This window comes from Heliangelus exortis, chromosome 2 (assembly GCF_036169615.1).
Source record: "Heliangelus exortis chromosome 2, bHelExo1.hap1, whole genome shotgun sequence".
Classification (NCBI taxonomy): domain Eukaryota; kingdom Metazoa; phylum Chordata; class Aves; order Apodiformes; family Trochilidae; genus Heliangelus; species Heliangelus exortis.
Genome location: NC_092423.1, coordinates 17,530,442 through 17,552,932, shown reverse-complemented (window position 1 = coordinate 17,552,932; position 22,491 = coordinate 17,530,442). Strand labels below are relative to the sequence as shown.

Sequence of the window (22,491 nt, the reverse complement as noted above, 5' to 3'; positions counted from 1 at the left end):
TCCAGCAATGAGTGATTTCAGCTTCATCAAAGAGAGGTACAGGAAGCACTGTTGGTCATGGGAATGGATAAGTCTACCCCATCTAAAATACCTCACCCTAATTCTTAATGCGTGACTGGCTTGACATCCGAAAGGGGAATTTGTCTGGTCTTTCTAAACACTGTGCTTGTGGGTTTACAGCTGTGTAAGGATAGGTGAGGGGGGTGGAAACAGCATTGATTATTATAAGTTATTACATATAGTACAAGCTGCTTAGATGAAGAGAAATTTATTATGGTTGCAAAGTCAAGAATGATCATTAGGAGAGTCTGTGCAGGCAGAAGCAAGGCCAGATCACACCTTGGGAAAAGCTGTTCTCAGTGCCTAGCTTTGGAGAAGTGAGTACTCTACCTCCAGCAACACATTTCCACCCCCAGTCTCTTATCCCTTTAGACTTTGAACTTTCACCACAGAGCACAAAGTCCAGTTCACAGGACTCTGTAAGAGGACACCGGCCACCTATATAATGCTTATAATTTAGGGTGGACTAAAATTAAATTTCACTTTGCATGATCTATTCTTCAGAGACAGTTCAGAATTGGCAGCTGCAAAGGCTGCTGAGGACCAAAGGTTATGCCACTCAACCTGTGCTTTAGAGCACCTTCATAAAGAATGTTTTAATCTCCAGGACTGGAAACTTGTGCATAGTTCCATATACTATGGCTGTTTTGGTTAGCAGTCCTTTTCAAAAAGCAATTTTAGGAAGCAAACAAAAAATCTAATTCTGGCACTGAAGAGCAGCTAAAGACAGTAACTGCTGGAGCATTACACAAATTGCAACTTAGATGTTTTAAAGAACAGCCAGAGAAGTTTACCTTAGCTTTGCAATGGTCTATTTTTAAACAATGTATAGTCTTCTTTGCTATCTAGATAAAGTAATGTAGGAAAAAATGTTGATTCTGATTGTGGGCTTTGGGGTTTTGAATGTTGGCTTTTTGATTTAATTTAAATCTTGTTTACTGAAACCTTCAGAGCTTATTCATTAATTTTCTTTATTCTAGACAATTTACATTGCCATGCTGAGATGACTTATAGATCATATTGAACCATGTCAGATACCATCTGAGGCATAAGTCTACATGAGCAACAAAACCAGTACTTGGAATTATATATAAACTTATAAGATGTATTCTGTGGCATTTATTTTGTTGGTTTTTTTTTAATAATTCCAACCATAGCATAGCACAGATAAGATGAATTTGACAACTGGGACCCTAGCTGGAAAAGCATGGAGGGGAGGGTGTTTTATCTTGCTTGCCTTATGAGTGGTTTTGAGAGAGTATATTATCAGGCACCTTTTTAAATGTGGACTCTTGCTAACTATAGCACCTTACATGAAATACCAAAGTCATTCATTGTAGATAACTTATATTAGTCCTAAGAATCCACAAATTCAGTCCATCAGCATTAGATAGATAAGAAACTGGCTACTTGTAGGTCTCAAAATCTAATTTGAAATGAAAAACCATCCTGAACAAGGTATGCTTCTAATGGAAGTCTGTATCAATCACTCTTAGTCATAAAGAATTTTTCCCCTGAAAATAGTTTAGAAGAAAAGATATTTTCCAATAAATTTTGCAGACGATGGGAGAAACTGGAGGACTTGCAAATAATGGGGAGAGTTAGTCAAAGACAGAGTGACTGGGACAATTTAGCACACCCGCTACCATAATAAATATGTAATTAATATTTCAAGGAACACACAATTCTCAATGTTTTAACAGCTTCTCATTGTTTTAAATTATTTACCTTGATTTGAAGGTATTCTGAAATGGATAATTTACTGGTGCCTTTCATACTTCACTTCAGTGATACTTTACCCTCAGTGTTTAAAAATGAGTGTTTTTATTTCAAAGAGTCCTTGTTACCTGGAAAGTCCTAGTGATAATTTGGCTCTAAAGGAACCATGACTGTAGAAATGCTGGAAGTACTTTGCAGGAGCAGAGAGACATTTCCTTTGCTCCAGCTAGCAGCTGAGGTGACAAGGCTGTCCCCATCATTCTGAAGAATGAAGTGTTGGAAATGCTAGATATTGCTAACTGGTAGAGCACTTGGACACGAATATGGTAATAAAGACAGAGAAGAGTCTAAAAACCACAATGTCACACAGATTCCCTCCTTCTTCTTTTTGTCTCCTTGTTATTAAATCAGTAATTTATTCAAAACATGTTTTTTTTTTTTATTGTGTTTACAGTCAACCAGAAAGAACGAGGAGGAGCAGTCAGGGAGCAAACTGCAGAGCAGGAAACTGGAGCTGAGCATCTCTGTGTGCTGCTCACATAACCAGGCATGGGCCCCTTCAAAATGTAATCCTGTTTGTGTCACTGTTTGCTATACTCCCTAACTGGATTAGAAAGAACAAGAAGACAAATCCAAATCCTCCAAGGGCTATCTTTGGAACGTCTTCAGAGATTAATGACAGGTTCACAAATAGGAAACTGTTTACAAGACTCATTTGTGGTGTGCCTCTTGGTTAGGAGGCTGAGGAATTCATAATAGTACCAGCAAAATAATTGAGAAAGACTTCAAAACAAACTTTTCTGGTTATGCTCAGATTACCCTGTCATTCTTTATTTGGGGCTGGTGTGATACAAACTTGTCTCTTTCTTACTGTGCCTGAAAGAAAAAATGAATTTTCTAGGGTTTATTTATTTGTTTGTAATTTTGCAACTCTTTGGGATTAATGAAGTGTGGATTTGTGAAGTGTGTGAAGCCTGGCAATGTTCTTGCTACCTCTGGCTCCAAGGGGAGGAAGATCTAGTCTGACAGCAAGTTCTTGGTATGTGTAAACCACTGTAAAGTAGGAAAAAATTTAGCAGAAGAAAGAATTGTTGAGATATTCTGTTTATAGCCATTGGAAGTGTTCTGCATATTATGCAATATTCCAAACTTGAAATTGTCCAAGAAGAATAATTTGAGTACTTCCAGCCTCAAATTTGCAAACCTCACAGGTCCCATCCCCTCAAAATCAGGGGTATTGGTTTTAAAATATATGGGACTAAAAGGAAGGCATAGCAAAATAAAATTCATTAAATTTCTTAGGTTACTGTTCTTTTCCATCATGTTCCTGAATATTTAGATAAAATTCTACAGTTCCTTATATATTACAAGGATTAGAAGCTTCATTTTTCCAAATGGTAACCTCAACATCCAGTTAATCCAGGGATTAGGGAGCTGGTGCCCTGTGACTTTTGCCAAGGCTACTGGAGCTGATTCAGTATTGAGAGAAATTGGTCTTATGTAAACATCAATGTCCTTAGTGCCTGAAATTTAACTTTTAAGAATTGTGATGGGTGTTTGTGGAAGTTGTGAACATGGAGAATCTTCTGTCACTAGCAAAGGCTGATAGAAAAAGTCATGTCAGGTAGAAGAAAAGCACACAAGTGATATGGAAACCTACTTGTCAGGCCGATTCCATGTGCAACCTTCTGTAAAAAAATGTACGTGCTCTGGCTACTGAACAACACTGATTCCTTCTTGTTTTCACTCATACCAAATGCCATCCATCATTCTTGGCTGAGCCTTCCATTTGTGCACTGTGACCCCTTCAGAGGCAGAGGAAAAGATATGGTTGCTCAGTGCTGAGCCTTCTTTTATCACATGATTTGAAAAGACCTCTATTTGTCTCATTAATAAACATGGTTAAATGGCAGCACCTGGAATGCAATGGACTCAAGAGACTGGATGGTAGATGCTGTACAGGTAATATTATGTAGGAGCCTCTAAACTGAGCAGTTTCTGGGTTTTAGGTCCTATTTTAATTCAGGGTGGGAAAAAAAAAAGTATAAATAATCTTACAGAAAGATTCTGCTGGTTGTATTTTTTTCAGTTAAAGGTCTTTTCAGCTCTCCTGTAATTACATACCAGAACAGCACAGATGATAATTAGATGTATAAACCAAACACCAATTAAACTGCTTATCAATACATCCATGATGCTTACATTTCATTAGTCCACAGTACTATTTATATAGCAAAGTACATTTGTATTTAGCAATTTTAATGGTGATATTTGTTTAATGGGTATTTTTCTTAATGCCTGACTCCTGATTACCATGACTTTTGGTCATAACCCACATGATTGGTGTTTACTGCTTAGCTTAGTTCTTTAATCCCAGTTTTCAAGCCAGATTCATGACTCTAAGGGGTCTGCTGTGCACACTTGGAAGTGGCAGTACTACAACCCAAATCTTTACCTACATGTTTTCATGATTGGAATTTCACAATATACCCATGTATGCAGAAAGCAGCAATGCTCAGATGTCCTGCTGCCCTCTTACTAGTTCACAACACTGCACGTAAGCAAAATCCTTTAAGGTTATTTTGGTCACCAGTGCTTTCCAAAGAAGGGATAAGTGTATTCTTTAAGTAACTGCTGATACTAGAAGCCATTTTGTAGAATAAATCTTCTCTGGAGTTATCACTTGGCCCCTGCCCTTCTCTCCTGTGATTTTTTCTAGAATTGTGGAAGGTTTTGTATTACAAATTTTCTATACCTTTTTTCATGATCTTTTATTTAAAAATTGAGAACATTATTTTGAGTTTGAAACATGAGAGTTAGGTCTGACTTAAGACTTGGATAGAAAACAATACCTGCAAAACCTTAAAACTTTGCTACCTAAACCCCTTCAAAGTAGAAACAGCTGTTAAATTTCAACACAATGCCTTGTATATATTTGCTTGTATTCTTTTCCCTACTGGATATAAATCAGTAAATGTGAGTTAGGCTATCACCATTCAAAGGCAGTACTTCTGTGCTAGTTGCACAGTGCCTGGGTGTAATGACAGGGGCTGATACAATGAAATTTTAGTGAAGAACTGTCAGTTTTCTAAATGACTTCTACTTCCAAGCAATTCCTGTTTTTTGATTACTGTAACTCTTACCTGAGCTTATGGGCTTGTTGAGACTGTGGAGATAGTTTTGGAGTTGGAATTGTGAAAATTCTTTTGATTGCAGTTTTAATTGGATTCATCAATTACCATGGAGCTCTTTAATTATTTTCCTGTTTGTCAAATGTCTGTGTTTGTTACATGCTCAGCTCAAAAACCCTAAAACCCAGATTCTGTAAATTTAGAGTAATAGAAACCTTTTCTCTTCAGGAACTGGGCTATGTCACAAGACACAAAAGCTGTTAAATTGTCACAACTTTTCATCTGCAGTGATCTGGGTTAGATGTGAAAGGTTTCATATCCTATTAACAATCTCCTGAGCTAACCAACCCCTTAAATGTGATTACAAGGATCACACATCTAAGACATTCAAAAGGGGTTACGGAGCTCTTTTGATCAACTAAGAAAATATCTGGCAAAACTCGGGGTTGCTTCAGGGAAATCTATGCATTTGATAAATACCCCATGCTTTCAGGCATGCTTGGCAATTCATTATGGTGGATGGTATTTATGATCAAAGGAATAATAAGCTAGCTGTGGACAAACTATGTGGTGGTTTTCCTAGAGGATATTTACTCAGGTGTCTCAGGAAGTATTGTTTCTCTGTAACAAACACCAAAAGGGGAGGAGTTCCTCATATTTGCTCCAGGCTGTGCTCAGCTGTGCTTAAGCAGACAGAGAGGTCAAAAAGCAGTTCCCCAGAGAGGTAAGTTCTTTAATTCTTATAGTGGTGGTCTCTTGTCTGCTAGTTAAATATGCTTGTTTATTTTCTTAAGTTGTCATTTCTGTATCTGTTGATCTTTTTGTGCATCACTTGTTATTTGCGTATGTACATAATTAGCCACCAAAAGACCTTGTCATGGATAGAATAGTATTAAAAGCTCAATTACAAAGAAAAGTCAAAAGATGAAAGTAGGGAACGTGTGCTTTAGGTCCCACAAGCCCTCCATGGCTGAGCTCTGCCCAACAGCAAAAGGACCCCCTTTTGTAGTGGAGTCCATGGCATCCAGCACAGCAGGATCCTAACTTTATTTCAATGTAGTAAGGACAATTAGTTAGACACAGGAAATACAGGAAATAGTGTATTAAATAAATTATAGTTTTAATGTGGTGCCTTAATCACAGGAGCATCTTTTTTCTTTTAGTCATTAGAAGTTCTAGGACTCCAAAGTCGAGTTGATCAGTTCTGAAGTAAAAGAGTCTATTCTACTTATGTATGCTTCTGGTCCATTATATTACAATGAAGAGTAAGACCTACCCTATAAGCAATTGTCGACTTGTCTTGTGTGATCTAATGTTGAAGATGAAAGGGTGTCATTCCACACTGCATTCACCTTTCTTACATAAGTTAAAATAGTTTCCAGATGTACACCCACAATATTTCTAATGGAGTTTAAAAGTATGTTGGAAAACAAGAAGAGAATATGAAACCAATATAATTGCAATCTATTAAGAAGATAGAGTAGATGCTGTCCTGTGCCATTATGGACATCTTAACTTCATACCAGGTATAGCTGGAGATGCCTATGTTTTCTGGCACAATCAGTGACTATTGACATGTAGACTGTCATTCACTAAGTGCTCAAATCCCCTGTTTGTCTGAACAGTTTGAGCCTTTCTAGGCCTCAGAGGTTGGTTGTGACTTTTACTGGTTTAAACTAGGATCTTTTCTGCAGCAACAGGCTGTCGTGACTCACACATCATTCAGATTCATCTAAATGAAACAGATACTAGTTTGGGGGAGTTTCACAGATCAGTTCACCTGAATAGTTAATTAATACAGAAGACCAAAGTGTGTGTACAACACTTCACCCCAAGTGGACTCAGCTGAGTCCTATCATGGATTTTTGCCTTTGAGGTCCCTTTCACAGAAGAGGGAGTGCTCACAGGCAATTTCAGGTCTTCTGACCTCAGGGACAGTGACCCAAGAAGCTGACAAGGTGGGCTGCTCTGGATTTGGTTTCAGACAGCACTGTTAGGAGTGGAATGGGACGTATGAACCAGTAACTGAAGTTATTCTCTTTTCTGGCTCCTATGGCTGTGTCTAAGCACTCCTCAGCTCCTTGCTACAGGCCTTGAATGCACGTCAGAGATATCTGAGAGGAGTGGTGCAAATCCCCACTTTTTGTAACTGGGTTTCCACCAAGAAGCTTTTCATCTTTTTTTGTGTACTCTGGTCAATCTTCTGCATGATCAGAGGATCAGACTATCATGCCTCTGCATGTGACCTGCCATCCAGCCAGAAACAGCCTCGAGGCAATGGGTACCTTCTAAGCATAAGCACAGCTAAAATCAGTGAGAAGCACAGCTAAAATCAGTGAGACTTTTGCTCAGGGAGGGGGAAGCTTTCACAAATGCCACTCATGTAGTAATTCAAGCCTAAAAGACATGTCTGGTTTTACCACTGAGACGCCATTCTGCTAGTGCTTCAAACCTCAGTTAATAAATCACAATTATAAAAATAGCAAGCTCATTTCGTTTTCTTACAGGGTCTCAACCAGAGGAGGGGGAAAGGTTATGAAGGGACAGAGCAGCTAGCAATTAAAGTTAATAAAGACTATATGTCATCTTAAAATTTCCCTCCCAAGTTCTTATGTACATAATGCTGCACACAGTTTACAAGTATTTCCATCTTTTAAATGTTTACAAATTTTATGCAGTATAAGTAGTGCTTTGATGAAGGCAACTAAGGAGGCATCTTTTCCTTACAAACACCTGGCTTGTGGTTCTTTAGCTTTGGGGTTTAAGAATATTTCAGTTTCCACTGATGATTTTTCCACAGTAAGGAATTTTATAAGGCTTCTTGTCCATGTGGTTTTTTTGTGGTCTGGGATATGATAAGCAGCCTTTCCCATCACTGATATATTCATATGGAAATAGCATCCACGAATTACCTGTTCTCTGCTTTTGTGACAAATATAAAACACAGCTCTGAAGTAACTCTTATGGTCAGATCTATGTGAAAACAAAAAAGTTTCAAATTATTATTAAGAAATGGAAGGAGACTAACTTCATGTTGACAGCCTAAGTCTCCATTGTCTCACCACCTTCCCTGGTGTTGATGAAGCTTTTTGTTGCTTCTTTGCTGTGGATGTGGCAAGGCTCCTCCAAAGAAAACCTAAGAAACATAAATAAAGATTGGCTTGTGTATTGCATAGGATCTCTACTGGTAAAATCCATCCATTTCCCAACTGTTGAGTAATTTGTCTTCCAATTTCACCCTGTTATCATGCATTATACTCATGTTGTGCTGCCACTGTGTAGTGACCTCTATCATGGGTAATAACGTGACCTCTGTGCACGCACCAGATCTGTATTATTTTTAGCGGACCAGGTAAGTCCATTAACTCCACACAGGGCATCGTGGCCGCGGGCAGCCTTAGGGCCACGATTCGCGTTTCCCCGATATCGACTCCGCAGCCTCCCTGTGGATGCTCCGTGGCGGCCCGGTGTGCGGCAATCCCCCGTGGCGTGGATGCGGCCCCGGAGGCTGTGACCTGTCTCGGTACGGGGTCGGTTCGCGGTCCCGAGGAATCTGGCCCACTGGGGCCGGGGCGGCTCGGCCGCATGTTCCCGCAACCTCCGGTTTTCCCGCCAGGAGGGGAGGACAGACCGGGCTGCCCCAGCGCCCCCCGCCGCGCCCTGCCCGGGGCGGGCCGAGCCCGCTCGGCTTTGCCGTCGCTTGCGGAAGATTAGCGGGGCAAACCGCTCATCCGCCGCTGACCCGAGGCGGGACTGCGGCCGGGGCCGTCCGGAGGAAGAAGAAGGCGAATCCGAGGCACGGTCGCCAGAGGTGGCGTGGCCCCAGCCCCCTCGGCGGGGCCAGCTCTGTGGGGAGCGGAGGTTTCACTACGGGTAATGCCCGGCCCGGGGGCGGTGGGCAGCGCAGGAAGGGAGGGGTCCAGCAGACGGTGCCTACAGGAGCTGCTCAGCCGTCGCAGTGTAAACCTGCTGCGCTGAGAGCCTCTCCCCGCCCCGGGTCTTGGGGGATAGGGGTGGGCTGCACAGACCCCTCCCTCCCACCCGACATGGCGGACGGGGGGTGGTGCGGCAGTCCGGAGGGGCAGGGAGAGTGCATCCCGCCGCCGGGGGTGGCTGCAGTGCGGGGACGGGCGCTGCTGGGAGCTGCGGGGCGGGCAGGCGTGGCCGGGGTGCGCAGCCTGGGAGCGGGGCTGCTCGGGCCCGGGGAGATGGCGGACGCGGGGGGCGTCTGGGGGGAGGGGGCTGGCACTGTCCCCTCTGCTCTCTCGTTCACGGTCCTGGGTGAACCCTTCTCGTTTCATGTTGTTTTGTTCGGTTGGTTTTGGGGGTTTTTGAGTGTTTGCATAACGAAAGCATGTAAAGGCTTCATGAGAGGTGTCTGGACGGCTTCGTGCTTCTGGTGAAGCCGTTCAGGGCGCTGAGGCTGGCACTGGCATAGCAGCCAGCGCTGACACTCGGGCCTGGAGTGGGACCATGAACCTTGGCAAGACACGCGTGAAATCTTACCATGCCCACAGCGCCCCGGTGTACACTCACACCCGGAACTTCTTGCCTACTAGTGTTAAGTGCTAGCAAATTGGCTTGTCTTCTGGAATGCCTTATCTTGCTATCAAATTACTATATCACCTTAATTTCAAGCCCTGCCAAAGCTTGTTGATACAGCTGCTAAATGAGTTTTGAGTTGCCACTTCGTTGCTGTTAGAAGTACTGAGAAATTGTGAGTGGGATCACACCATATTGGTTTTATGGCCTTATAAAGTTTTACTGTGTTAAAATAGGAAAATTAAGTGACGCTTTAGCTTTGAAAGCTAAGTTCTTTTCTAATATATTGATCTAGTGTGTAGTCATTGAAAAATTATTCTCATCACTTGAAATGCCTCTCTTCTGGGAGCCACTAAATGAGATGGATACAATTCAGTTCATGGACTGGTAATGTCAGTTCATTACTTTTGGTAGCACAAGGTCCAAATAAAATTTGATAACGACACCATTCTCCCTCCTGTTATTAATCTTGTTTTCATGATTGTAATGTCCCTATGTAAATATTTTCTGCTGAATGACAGTTGCCACAAAAGTCTTTAGCTCTCATTTGTTTTCAAAATATCAGAGCTATTATAATTGACTACAGTAATGCAATACAGTGTTTTCTTTCCATGCTCTTTTCACACCCTTTTCCTATAACTAAAGTTGGCTTCAAAAAATTGGGATCCTGCACTGATGTCATGTTTGAACTCTGAAGGACTGTCATCCAGTGGTCAGTTCCTGTGCATGAGATTAGATTGTAGGTTTACAGCTATTGGTAATTCTTTAACCTGTTGCTTAAAAAAGAAGTCTCCTTGGATGAAGTTTCCTGAGAATTGTAAACCTCAGCATGCTGTAGGACTTCTACTGTTGCAGGGCATGGGGAGGAATGGAAGAAAACCAAGGTGGAACTTAACACTGATGTAGATCTTTTCCAGCAGTGCCCTCTGAGAACACTGAGACAGTGATGAGCTGGAACCACCCATGAGTGGGGCTGGCCAGTTCAGCCTGCAGCAAGTCAAAACATCAAGATCAACTGAATAATAATCAGCAGATGAAATGTCAGTGTGGACACCCAATATGCATTTATCAATAGAAGGAGATCAGGTACCAATACCACACAGCACTGTTGCTCTACTGTGTGCAGAAGTTCTACAAAGGTCAAGGAGTCCAGAGGCATCAAGTTTCTCTGAAAGCTGTCTTTCTTTGTTGGGAAAGTTGTTGCTGGATAGCAGTCAGCAAAGGTTTTTTAGAAACCGAGGAAGCAGTTACCCAGCCCTTCAGAGAATCAACACTGAAAAGTGCCCTTAAAATGGTTCTGTTTTCTCTTCAAAGATTAAGGTATATACTTTGAGTTTTGCCCGGGACATACATTATCTGAGATTAAGTTAAATTTATCACCACTTCTTGCCTCCAGGTGCTTTAAAGTAGCCATTTATTTCTGCATTTACATTAAATTAGGGTTCAGTTGTTAGGTTCAGAGTTTGCTCAGCAATGTTATTGCATGGTTCTTGCCTTTTTTAGTGCACTATCAATGTCCAAATTGCCTGCATGTTTTCAGGTGACGAGATACAGCAGGCTTGCATCGAGCTGATACTCATTTTGTCACTTGCCAACTTATTATTCTTTGTTTCTAGCAGCTAAGTAAGGTAAGATTAATTTCTCTTAATGTGTCTACATAGGAAGTGCATAAGTGTGTTGTAGTCAATGGAAATAAATGTAGCCAGTATAATCAGTCAATTATTCATAAAATCATAGAAATTATGGAATGATAGGTATTGAAAATTGAGAGCATCAAGTCCAAGCCCTTTGCCAAAGCAGGATCATCTGGGGCAGGTCACACGAAAACACATCCAGACGGGTCTTGAAAGTATCTAGAGGGCAGCTTATTCCAGTGTTCTGTCACTCATGTTGAGGTGAGACATCCTGTGTTCCAGTTTGTGTCTGTTGTGCTTTGTCCTATCACAGGGCACCACTGAAAGGAGACTGACGACTCCTTCTTGACACCCACCCTATAGATATTTGTAAACATTGATAAGATAGTCAGCGTCCTGGATAGCGAGTCTTCTAATGCTAAGGTAGATGCTAACCTGCTCAGGTAAATCAATGTTTTATTTCTTTGACTGACTAAAAAGGGATTGTATTGTTTATTTTAGGTTCCAGTACGTGTATTGTACATATGTCAAGCTCTTGTGTCTTATTGGTGTAAGCGCAGAGCAGTGAAAGAAATGGACTGACTGTTAGAGGCTTGTTATTTTTATTCTTCTTCTACCACATCATTAGTTGTTCAATTCTGGGAAAATATGGGGGATGTATAAAGTTGAAAGTAGCAAGCAAAGCAATGTACAGTCAAAGACAGACAAAAATTAAGTAAAAATGCAAGACTATTTATTTTTGGTGTTTTAGAGGGAAATTCTAATGTTAAGTGTATTCAGCTTTTGACAAATGAAGTAAAAAGCACAGTTCTGTTCTAAACACTTTTTTTTAACTAATTGCCAAACTAGATCATCTTCTCACACTGTGCTTAGGTTTGGCTGAAGTTCACATTTAGGTATCATAGAATCATAAAATTTTCAGGGTTGGAAGGGACCCTTAAGATCATCTAGTACCAACTTCCCTGCCGTGGGCAGGGACAACTCCCACTAGATCAGGTTGCTCAGAGCCCTGTTCAGCCTGGCCTTAAAAACTTCAGGGAAGATATAAGTTGTTTCATCATCAAAATCAGAGGCCAAGTATCCCCCAGAATTAGATGAGGGTGGTATTGGAATTTCTGAAGCAAAACCTTGAATGATGGATGAGACAATGTTCTCCATAACATCTATACTCATACTAGCTCAGGATCTGAGCTGCAACCCATGTTCATGGTTGAACAATCAAATTACTTGGACATGGATTACATGTATCCAGAAAGTACTAGGTTTTGGTGTGATGAGTTGGATACTATAGCCTCAGGGTTTTGGCTTGCTTTAAAAATTCCACGCATCATCCTTTAGCTTTCTGACTAAGTACTGTTGGTGTGGCATGAACTCTTGAATTAAGAGGAAAAGGGTTGTGGAACTTTATTGTGCTACTGCCTTAAGTATTTCTAGGTTCCACTGTGTCTTGTGATAAGTACTAGATCAGAGAGATTACAGACTAGGTATCAGAAAAAGGCATCAGGTAGTGAAAAAATGAGACAAGAAGTGTTATTTTCTTTGATATAACAACCCTCAATAGTCCCTACCTGAACATTGCCAGCAATTTCTTTTCTTTCCCTTTCTTTTTTTCTTCTTTTGTTTATTTTAAGGTTATTATTTTTCTGGCATCTGCTAGGCAAGAGGTTTCAGTTTGAGAATTTGAAGGAGTACAAGTGTAACCTCCACAGAGGTAACAGACCCAATAGGCAATGTAGTGTTGCTGGTTCATGACATCCATCTCCCATGTCTGGCAAATTACAAGGATATGTTCAGGAGCTGTCTGGTTAAATACAAACAGTGTTTGCAATGAGAAGGGGAGACTGATGTGGACAAATAAAACAAGATCAAAGAAGACCTCAGTAGGTGTGTTTTGAACTGAATCAATGAGGTCCTGGTTCTAATTTTCAGGACCAGAAGATTGTCGTAGGCAGAAGACAAGATGTTAATGGAAACATAAATGCTAGGTTCATTTTAGTCCTGTATGAATAGGTATCTGTTTTCTAATCATGTAGGCTCCCTTTATCCATTATTATTATGCTTTATCCATGACATGAGGCAAGATGCCTCTCTTGCTTTATTAGCTCTTTATGGAGAGAACTGGATATGCTTTCATCCAAGTGAGATGGAAGTCCATACAAAAAATGTTGGGGAGGCAGAAGGTTTAGAAAGAAGTTAAAAGGTATGCAACAGAAGTAAAAATACTAGATTAATATGTAATATTTTATATGAAATTCAGGCTCTATTGTGTGTGCAGCATACCCACCAGAAGAAAAACCTGTTGATTATTTCCACTTGACTATATTGTCTGTAATGCTCTGTGGTCTTGACCATAAAGCCCTCAGCAGAGCAATTGGTATGTGTGCTGAGTCTGGGGTGTGATAAATGTGTTTCATTGAGTTGCCTTTGCAGCAATCAAATAGTCCACAAGAAATATACCGTGATCATCATGAGGCTGCCCCTTCCCTTCCCCCTAGATACTGAAAACAATGGAGAATGCAGTGATTTGCCAGCATTGATGCTGAACAGGGCATCTCTGGATATCTCTAGTATGTGACCTAAAGTCTGCTGCATATAAGGTGTGTGTGTCTGAAGTGACCTAGGAAGTGAAAAATTATGTAGGGCTGGCTCATAGGAATTCTCAGCCAGTTTATTGTAACTTTGTCAGACAGATCACTGGCACCAGATCTCGCTCTTAGAGGAAAAAAACCCACAAACCAAAAACCCAGACACATTGGCTCGTTGTCTTCGAACTCCAAGATTATTTTTCCCTCCCAAATACTCTGAATTTAATCACTTTAATTGTTAACAGTCCATTTGAATCTCTCAAATTTACTGCTGTAGTGTAAGCTTTATTTCTTGAGCTCATTAAGAAACCCAACAAACAAACAAGGGCTCAGTCCCCTTTCACCCACACTGGTCTGTCACATGAATTAACGTATTCACCAATCCAGTAATAAGGTTTCATAATTTATAGCGTGTAACTCTTAATTGTGCTCATCCTTCCTTCTCTGTCAAGGTGTGGGCATTCCCTGTATCATGCTGGGAAGCAGAAAAGCCACAGCAGTCCAGCTACTGCTGGACCTGATCCAAAAGCTGTTTGGGTAAGATATTGTATGCCTTCCAGCTTGGAGTTTTGTCTGGTTTTGTGCCATTTTCTGAAGTCATCTATTTCTGAGGAAACTGCCAGACTAAAGATATGGGCTGCAGGAGGCAGTGATTTGCAGGTGATAATGGTGCATAGAGCCCTTTAGTGCTTTTTGGCCACTTGTCTGGCCTACCTGGTGCTCCTGCTTTGACCCTAGGGTGCTGCTCCCTCATGCATCAGGCCTTAGTAGGAACTGGGATAGCCAAAATCTGAGCAGGAGTTGAGCAAACAGTCACATTGAGCATACCACAACTATTGTAAAGGAGTCCTAGGGAGATTCAGGGGTATATTCCGAGCTCAGAAGTTTAGATTGAGTTGCAAGTTGTGTTTTTTAAAGTAAATTTGTAATGTTGAGGGGTATGATAAATTACTCTTTTGTTTGGTCATCCAGACATATTCCAGAGACAGTCCAATTTATTGCTGAAATATGAGGTTAAGTCATTATCAGCTTTCTCATCTTCACTGATGTGTAATAAAACAGTATTCATCATCCAGAACAGAACACATAAAATAATTCTTTTAAATATATATTTTAATAATAGAGGTGAAAGCTAAACGATTTATCTGCAAGGGTCTGTTCTTAAGCAGGGTGGAAGTGAGAAAATATGATGATCAATATAACTTGTTCAAGTTATGATCACGAAGCTGTAAATCAAAAGACAAAGGATTGGACTGAAAAATTCTTTCTGGAATAAAACTCAAGTTACTGAACTAAGTATGACAGCTGTTGACTGTATTATTCTTCAGTATATGATGACTTTTCTTAGAAGGATGTGCAATTGGTGTGAAGTGCAGAGGAAAATGCAAGCTTATGGCAGTGTCTCCAACACTCTCCTCTGGTACCCACAGAGCATCTGCAGGATTGTGTTTCCACAGCCCTTTAACAGTTCTAAGTGTACCAGTCTTGATAGAAAAACAAGCCATTGATACTGGGAATCAATTAATTTCATTTGCATTATGTTAGTGTATAGGAAGTTAATGAAGCCTGGGAAGCTGTTTGAAGCTGCAGGTTTTGATGTACATGTTTTTTTTTAGAATGTTCTACTTGCATCTCTGAGCACATGGGTGGACCTTGGCTTAAAGGTGTGTTTGGAGATTCAAGGCAAGCATCTGTGATTATGAATCCTAATCCCTTTAATACTCCAAATTTTTGTGTCAACCCAACTATGAACTAACTACATATTATTTTTATGTGATTATATGTACACATAGTATAATTGTATGTAATATAATTACATATAAAATTATTTTTAAAAACCCAGAACAATTGTATTTAAGCACTAGTTTATAGGCAAAAGAAAAAGTTCCAAAAAAATGTTGGAACTCATTTCTGTTCATTTTCTGGGGAAGAGATGGCTTTGCCTGGAAGTGGTGAAGCTCCCAGGGCATAGGTAATACTAGGAATAAGGGAGGAAGGTAATGCCTCAGCAAGAGACTGCAGTCCTGGAGGATTTGTACCTCTATGATTCTTGGGGGTGAGTGTTGGAAGGAGGTGCTGGACCAGTAGCAAAATGAGGGGAAGAATCCTCAGCCCTGTGTTCCCCAGGTGAGCCTGTATTATTCAGTAGAAAATTAGTCTGGACACATGTGATGTGCTAGTGAGCATATCAGATAACTGAAGGAGCTGGTACAATGTATGTTTGTATAGCAGCCCATTGCACTTGCTTCTAGCTGGTATATCTACTGTAGGTAGTGGATATATATGCTCCATGTGTTGTGGGATATACATGATTGTAGGAATAAGCAGATTAATAAAAAAAGAATGTCTAGTATGCTGGAAGCCATGGATGAAACTGAAATTAAAGCCATTCTGTATTATCAAAAAAGTTGTATGATAACCCTGTATAATTTTTTTTAATGTGTAATAATACAATTTAAAATGCTTTGTGTTTGTAGATTTTTGCTGTTGACATAAAAAAGTCCAAGAATAATACACTGTAGCATTCTTATTAAGTATAGAAATAAATTAATCTCCAACCTTTCTTATTTAGTGGAATTGCACTCAGGAAGAACTTAAGCACTCAGCAGCTGGCTCATTTATTTTATTTCTTGCTTACTTAGTAAGGGCTTGAGCTTGTACTTTTTCTTGCCTCTTCTCTTTTTCAGTCTTGGCTCTAAAATTTAAAATATAGGAATGTAATTTTTAAACACATTTTTACTGAGATTTTGGCTGTTCTCTACAGTGGGTAAGGGTGGGGTTTCTTTTTTGCAGTTGTTTCTGTGGTGGTGGTGGGGTGCTTTGTTTTTACCACTGTAGCTGCCAGACTGTTCAGTCACTATGAAGGGATTTATAAGTGAATTGTATCTGTCATGGACCAGGCCATAGGTGTAACATGGTCAGTGATGGATACAATTCCATCATTGTAAAAGGTGTTTCCTTCACTGTATGTAAAATAGTTGTTAATGAATGCACATCAGTAAACTTGTTTTCCATTACTATGAATGGTTGTCAGAAGATTATAATACTGTGAAAACTCCTGCCACATTGATCAGCTTGGCCTTGTGAGATCTATGTAAAAGTTCAAATGGTAAGAGCAGGATTATAAAATTGACTGTTTGTTGTAAACAAAGTGTGACATTATGTGTGACATTATAGTTTAATTGAAGGACATTGGCAAACTTCTACTGAATTAACTCATCTGAAATCAGTTCAAATTATTATTTTAATTTCCTTTTATTTTTTATTGACTGAATGTACCTGTATTACATGCAGCATTTCTTGTTCATTATGCTTCCAGTGCATGCACACTACGTGCAGAAACATTTCTAGGATTTGTGACAATTGACAGTTGCTATTAACTTTCAAGTGAACACTGAACTTTCTTTTTCTTAGGAACCATCATTTGAGATGCTTCCACTGACTGGGAAAACAATAATATTTGATAGCTTTCCTGATCCTTCGGATACCTGGGAAATAATTGAAACTATTGGAAAAGGAACATATGGAAAAGTTTTCAAGGTATTAAATAAGAAAAATGGCAGCAAAGCAGCAGTCAAAATTTTGGATCCTGTTCATGTAAGCTACTTAAATTACCTACTCTATGCTTATTTAATTGTGAGTGGATGTGTGTACTCTTTTTTTTTTTTTTTTTTCTTTTAATTCTGGTAGATCATTTGCATTAGAAGTGACAGGGAGATAAACTGCTTCAATCTGCAAAGTATCAGGCTAGCTATCAATTTATTTTTCTTATCATAAGTGATCCTTTGGGGCTTTGATCAGCCTGGTCTAGTGGGAGGTCTTCCTGCCTATGCAAGGGGGTTGAAACCAGATGATCTTTAAGGTCCCTTCCAACCCAAACCATTCTGTGATTCTTTGATCCTGGAAGTGGTTGCATATGGTAGAAGTCAGAAGTATACCTAAACTTTGTTACTTTCAATTTTGGTTCATCCTTGTTTATCTCTTTTTTTTCAGAAGCAGAGCTGATTATTTTCCTTTTTAGTACCAAGAGTCCTAGCTGAATCTATTTTTACTGTTGTCCCCTTTCTTGTTTTGTTTTCTTTTGTTTTACATACTAGCCAGTAAGAAAGTTACATCCTTTAAGTGCTCTAGATGTACCTTTGAGAATCTATTTTAAGTACAACCTTTTAGCTGTTATATGCTATGAGTGAACATTTAAAAATAATTAATTTTTTAATTGTTGCTTCTGCATTTTCAGAATGTGCCAGAATACATAGATAGCACAGAGGGATCCATCTTTTCAAATAGAAAATACAAAGGCAATAGCTTCTACACACAGAGTACCGGCTGACTGAGAAGTGCAATTACTGTGTCGTAGAGTATGTTTTTGTTCTCAAAAACTGACATTTGTTGGGTGGCAGATCAATGCTTAAAGAGTAGGGAAGAACATTAGTCTGGTTTTTAGAGACATCCCATTAACTTAAGTGGTGCTACATGTGGCTTGGGATTTTTCTGGATAATAGTACTGCGCTAAACATGGACAAGGGGCTGTTCCTGTTTCAGGTGACCCCTTTGAGCTCATCTTTTGCACTCCCTGTATAGGGTTTTAGGGCACGTGCTTCTGTTGCACAGGAGGGGAAGAGCACATCGTGCCAGCTGAAAGGCTGGGTCTGGAGCTGCACAGCCACACAGGGCTCTCTCTACCTCTGCAGATCACACAGCATCAGAGTGTGGTCCCATGACCCATATGAAAACTGTTTGTGAAAACACACTTGCATTATCTTTGCTGTGTTTCTTGTTGTTTGCTTTTCATTTTAGCATGCTTTCAAAGCAACACAACAAGGCTCATCTCAAGCCAGTATCACCTACCTTTCCTAGCATAAACACGATTCCAAGCCAAGTGATAAGGATCTTGATGAATCCAAATGCATTTGATTCTGTTGCTCTGTAAACAACAAGGTTCCTGTGCTTACACTGAGCTGCAGGACTTGCTTGCAGTTGGTGTTCCTCTAAATGTTGGTATGGCAGGAAATGCTTCTGCTTTCATCTATTTCCAAAGTATTCAGGAGTGATTCTTAAGTGGTGATTTACCATGGCAGGGACTACTGAAGGCATGGGAGAAACTTTGAGTGTAAGAAAAGGGTAAAGGATGAAAACAGGAAGGAGGAAGAGGAAGTAAATCTGATGTTAGGGGAAAGAGAAGTAGATTAAGTAGGAAATTAGAAGGTGAAGTATCCAAGAAGAAATACAGTGGGTAAAGGTGCAACATAAGAAATTGCAGGAAGAGGTATAACTGATGAAAAATCATTCTTTATTTTAATGAAAAAAATTGAAATCAGTAATGAAGTCAATGCCACACTGCATTACTTGAATTTTTAAACTGAATATATTCTCCTTTATATTCTAAGAATATTATTCTACTTTTCCTCCTCCTATTTACAGAGGTCTGGAGTAGCTGATGCACCTCCATGTTACTATTAAAATGTCGATCCAATGTTAGAAATTGGGTGAAAGGAATAAACTAGTTCCTTCTGTTTAAACTGAAAGTATTATTAATGGCTGCAGAGGGAGCCATTGCAATGAAGAAAAAAGTACTTTCTATATTTTCTTTAAATTTTACAATTATTTTCTTTGAAGGTGGTTGCAGAATTGTGCCATATGAGAGGTAGACTGAGAAAAGAGCAGAAGAAATGTGGTTTTATATCACTTGGTTTAAATGGTATTTCAAAATTTAAATGGGAAACTATATTATCATGGGTGATGTGAAACTGAAATACGTATTTCATGTTTAATCCTTAGAGCTCTTAGTGTTGAATAACAGCACAGATTTTTGAAACTGAAATAGGAAAGTGTTGAAATGAGAATATATGAAGATAGAACTGAGAATGCTCTTAGTCTTGTCCTCAGGGCTGTAAGTAAATACCACTGTACTTTAGGGCTCTTAGCCAATTTATCCTACAGCTAAGTTCACAGGGAAATATTCCCTCTACTGTTTCTAAAAGAAGTATTCCCTTTGGCTATGTTTTACATAGGTAAATACACTAAGTTCAACAAATATTTCAAGTTCCCTTCCTTAATAAAATGCAGAGGAAGATTTTTCTTTCTAGTATGCACAGAATTAATGTTCCATTCTTTTAATTCTCTCTCTTTTCATTTCTTGTCATAGTACTAAAAATCTTGTAAAAATCTGAGTATCCCTCAGGAAGCAGAAACATCTATTATATCACAGTAGAACAGAGGGCTAATTCTCTTCCAATTTCCCCAAGGCAGATAGGGCTATTGAATATTTTAGATGTTGTTTTTTTTTTTTAATTTAAATTCTTAGGATTTTGGTATGGGTTTTTTTTTTTTCCTTTTTGGTTGTTTTTTTTCCGTATGAATTTTCCTTTTGTTTTTACAAGATGCATTCTCTCTCTTCATCTTCTCTTCCACTCTTTCCCTTTCCTCCTTCTTCTGCCACCCTCCTTGGTTCTAAAACTTTTAAAGTTCCTCTCTGTATGAAGACTGATTGACTCATTCTTGTAATCTCAACATGGAAGTTTAACAGCCCAAGTGCTGAAGACAATGGTGACAGGCAAAGTTCTTTCAGATCAGTCAAGAAACAGCCAAAGGCCAATATGAGGAAATCAAGTTGAATTTAACATCAGAGAGACCTTTATGAGAAACAAGTGAGCAAAGACCTCTTAAAGGCAGATGCATCATAGGGACAGATGTCTTTGGTGGTAAACAGAATGGAATGTCATTCCCTGGGACTGCAAAGCATCCTTTTTCTCTGCCATGGTCACTTCTGTTTGGCAGTGGTGAGATGAGTTTTTGGCATGGAGTAGGTGGCTTTCATTGGTGTGAAATGCCATTCATATGCATAATGGAGTTCATAGGCAGCTTTCCTCTAGAACTGATTTTTCATGCCTTGGTTTTTTTGGTTTTTTTTGTTTTTTTGTTTTTTGTTTTTTGTTGGTGTAAACGGCAAATCATATTTAAAATGTTTTCAATCTGGAAATGAGATAGTATAATTTTTTAAAATCTAAACTATGGGGGAAATGACTGCAGCTATTCTGCCTCTGGCCAGGATGGTTTGGATGTTTTCTCAGTGTGACTGAAACACAGACTGATAGTGTCCTTCAAAGAACAATCTCAGCACATAAGTAGAAGTAGTTAACAGAGTGTCCAGCGTTGTTAGCATCCATGTTTGGTCTGAAATAGCTTGCACATCCTAGTGCATTTGTAGGCACAACTTGTCCTCATTTCTCACCTCCAAATGGATTTCCTTCTCCATGTAAGAAACCAGAGGTCTGTAATGAAAGACTGACAAAAAGCCTGAAGTCTTATGGCTCAGTGAGAGAAGGTGGAGAACTCATGGATGTTGCCATCTTCTGTGCTTTTTAAAAGAAAAAGACCAACTGAAAAGTTTCCAGATGAACATAGAAAATGGGGTGACCAATGAGTTAGGTGTGGCTGCAGTCACACTTGTTTGTGCACAGAGGGGTAGAGATGCAGTTCCAGCTGCACTGTCTCTGGCTGGGCATACTCTTGACACTAGAAAAGTAACGTCCAAGTTAAGTCCAAGACATCTTCATCCCGTCCCAAAAACTCACCAGTCTTTACCTACTCACTTGTGGATTGCACTGGCTTCACCTTTAAATGCTCCTTCTCCATTCTCCTGAGGGCTGCTTTGTCATACCTGGTGTGCTTATTAGTTTAAATTGATGATGACCAAATAAAAAAATTACTATTTTGTATTGAGTAAACAGAACCAAGCTTTATAGCCCTGCAAATGGTACCTTCATGTTTTGTTTTTTTCATTTGCATTATTTCCAGTTACATTTGAACAGCTGGAAAATTATGTGTGTTGTGTTTTTTGAATGTTTATCATTATGTATTTATTAATCAGTATGTGTTTCTCATTTGTGGCACTAGGACATTGATGAAGAAATTGAAGCTGAGTACAACATTTTGAAAGCTCTCTCTGATCATCCCAATGTGGTCAAATTCTACGGCATGTACTATAAGAAAGATGTGAAAAATGGAGATCAACTTTGGCTAGTTCTTGAGGTAAATACCTCAGAAAAATAAGTGTGTTCTTCCAGATGGCATTCCTATGTTAAGTATAAACTCAATGAATGAGATGCAAGTAATCTGTTTGATATTTTTCTTTCGCGTGGTTGCATGGGAAGTGATAAAGGCTACTGTTTAGTCTTTTCAGTGTTCTGAATTAATGATCTGCTTTGAAATCAGTGTTCTTATTTTGATATCATTGTGACAGTGCAGTGCCTTCAGAGTTAGGATGTAAATTCTAATAGAGCTTGATGGGATTTATTTGCTACATAGTCTTGCTTTGGTGAAAGGCTTGTCATGGGAATTTTCCTCTGGAAGCATTTCCTTATATATGACTAAAATATGACATAACAGTTAAAAAACCAGCTGTAATGATTTTTTTTCCTTACTGAAATGATATAAAATATTTTAATTTTATTTTAATAGTTAAAATATATTATTTTAATTGCTTTTTTTGTGCAAGTAAATGCAAAACTAGATAAATAAACCAATAAAAACAGGCTATTGCCCAAATACTATTACAAGCAGCAGTATTTCCTCAAATGGAGTCAGAACAAGGTAAGGCCTGTAATTTTGTGTGTTTCAGTCTTTAGTTTTGATTAGTCTAGGAGCAAAGAACTTGATTATTACTGTTTTCATAGATTCATGGTAACCTATCACAGAGGAAAATGAAGAAGAGTGTCTTTTACAGGAATAGTGTGCCTTTCATAACAATCAGGGTTTTTGCTGATGTTTGATAAGGTTGAGATTGAAGAATTGGTTATGCTCTATGATTTGTCAGCTAAA

General features: G+C 39.3%; 1 protein-coding gene across 6 annotated transcripts in view; it reads left to right on the top strand.

The window, feature by feature from the left end:
* The first annotated feature begins 5,283 nt into the window (after positions 1-5,283).
* Positions 5,284-22,491, top strand: part of MYO3A (myosin IIIA) — a 121,166-nt gene continuing 103,958 nt past the window's right edge. For 2 of the 6 annotated variants that reach the window (XM_071734998.1, XM_071734995.1), the window contains exons 1-3: positions 8,352-8,783; positions 17,086-17,268; positions 21,568-21,702. In XM_071734998.1, coding sequence (XP_071591099.1) covers positions 17,101-17,268; positions 21,568-21,702 — 303 coding nt within the window. In that variant the 5' untranslated portion in view covers positions 8,352-8,783; positions 17,086-17,100. Of the gene's footprint in view, positions 5,635-8,351; positions 8,784-10,014; positions 10,773-17,085; positions 17,269-21,567; positions 21,703-22,491 lie in introns of those variants that run through there. The other 4 variants (XM_071735001.1, XM_071734999.1, XM_071734996.1 and 1 more) reach the window with 3 other exon arrangements.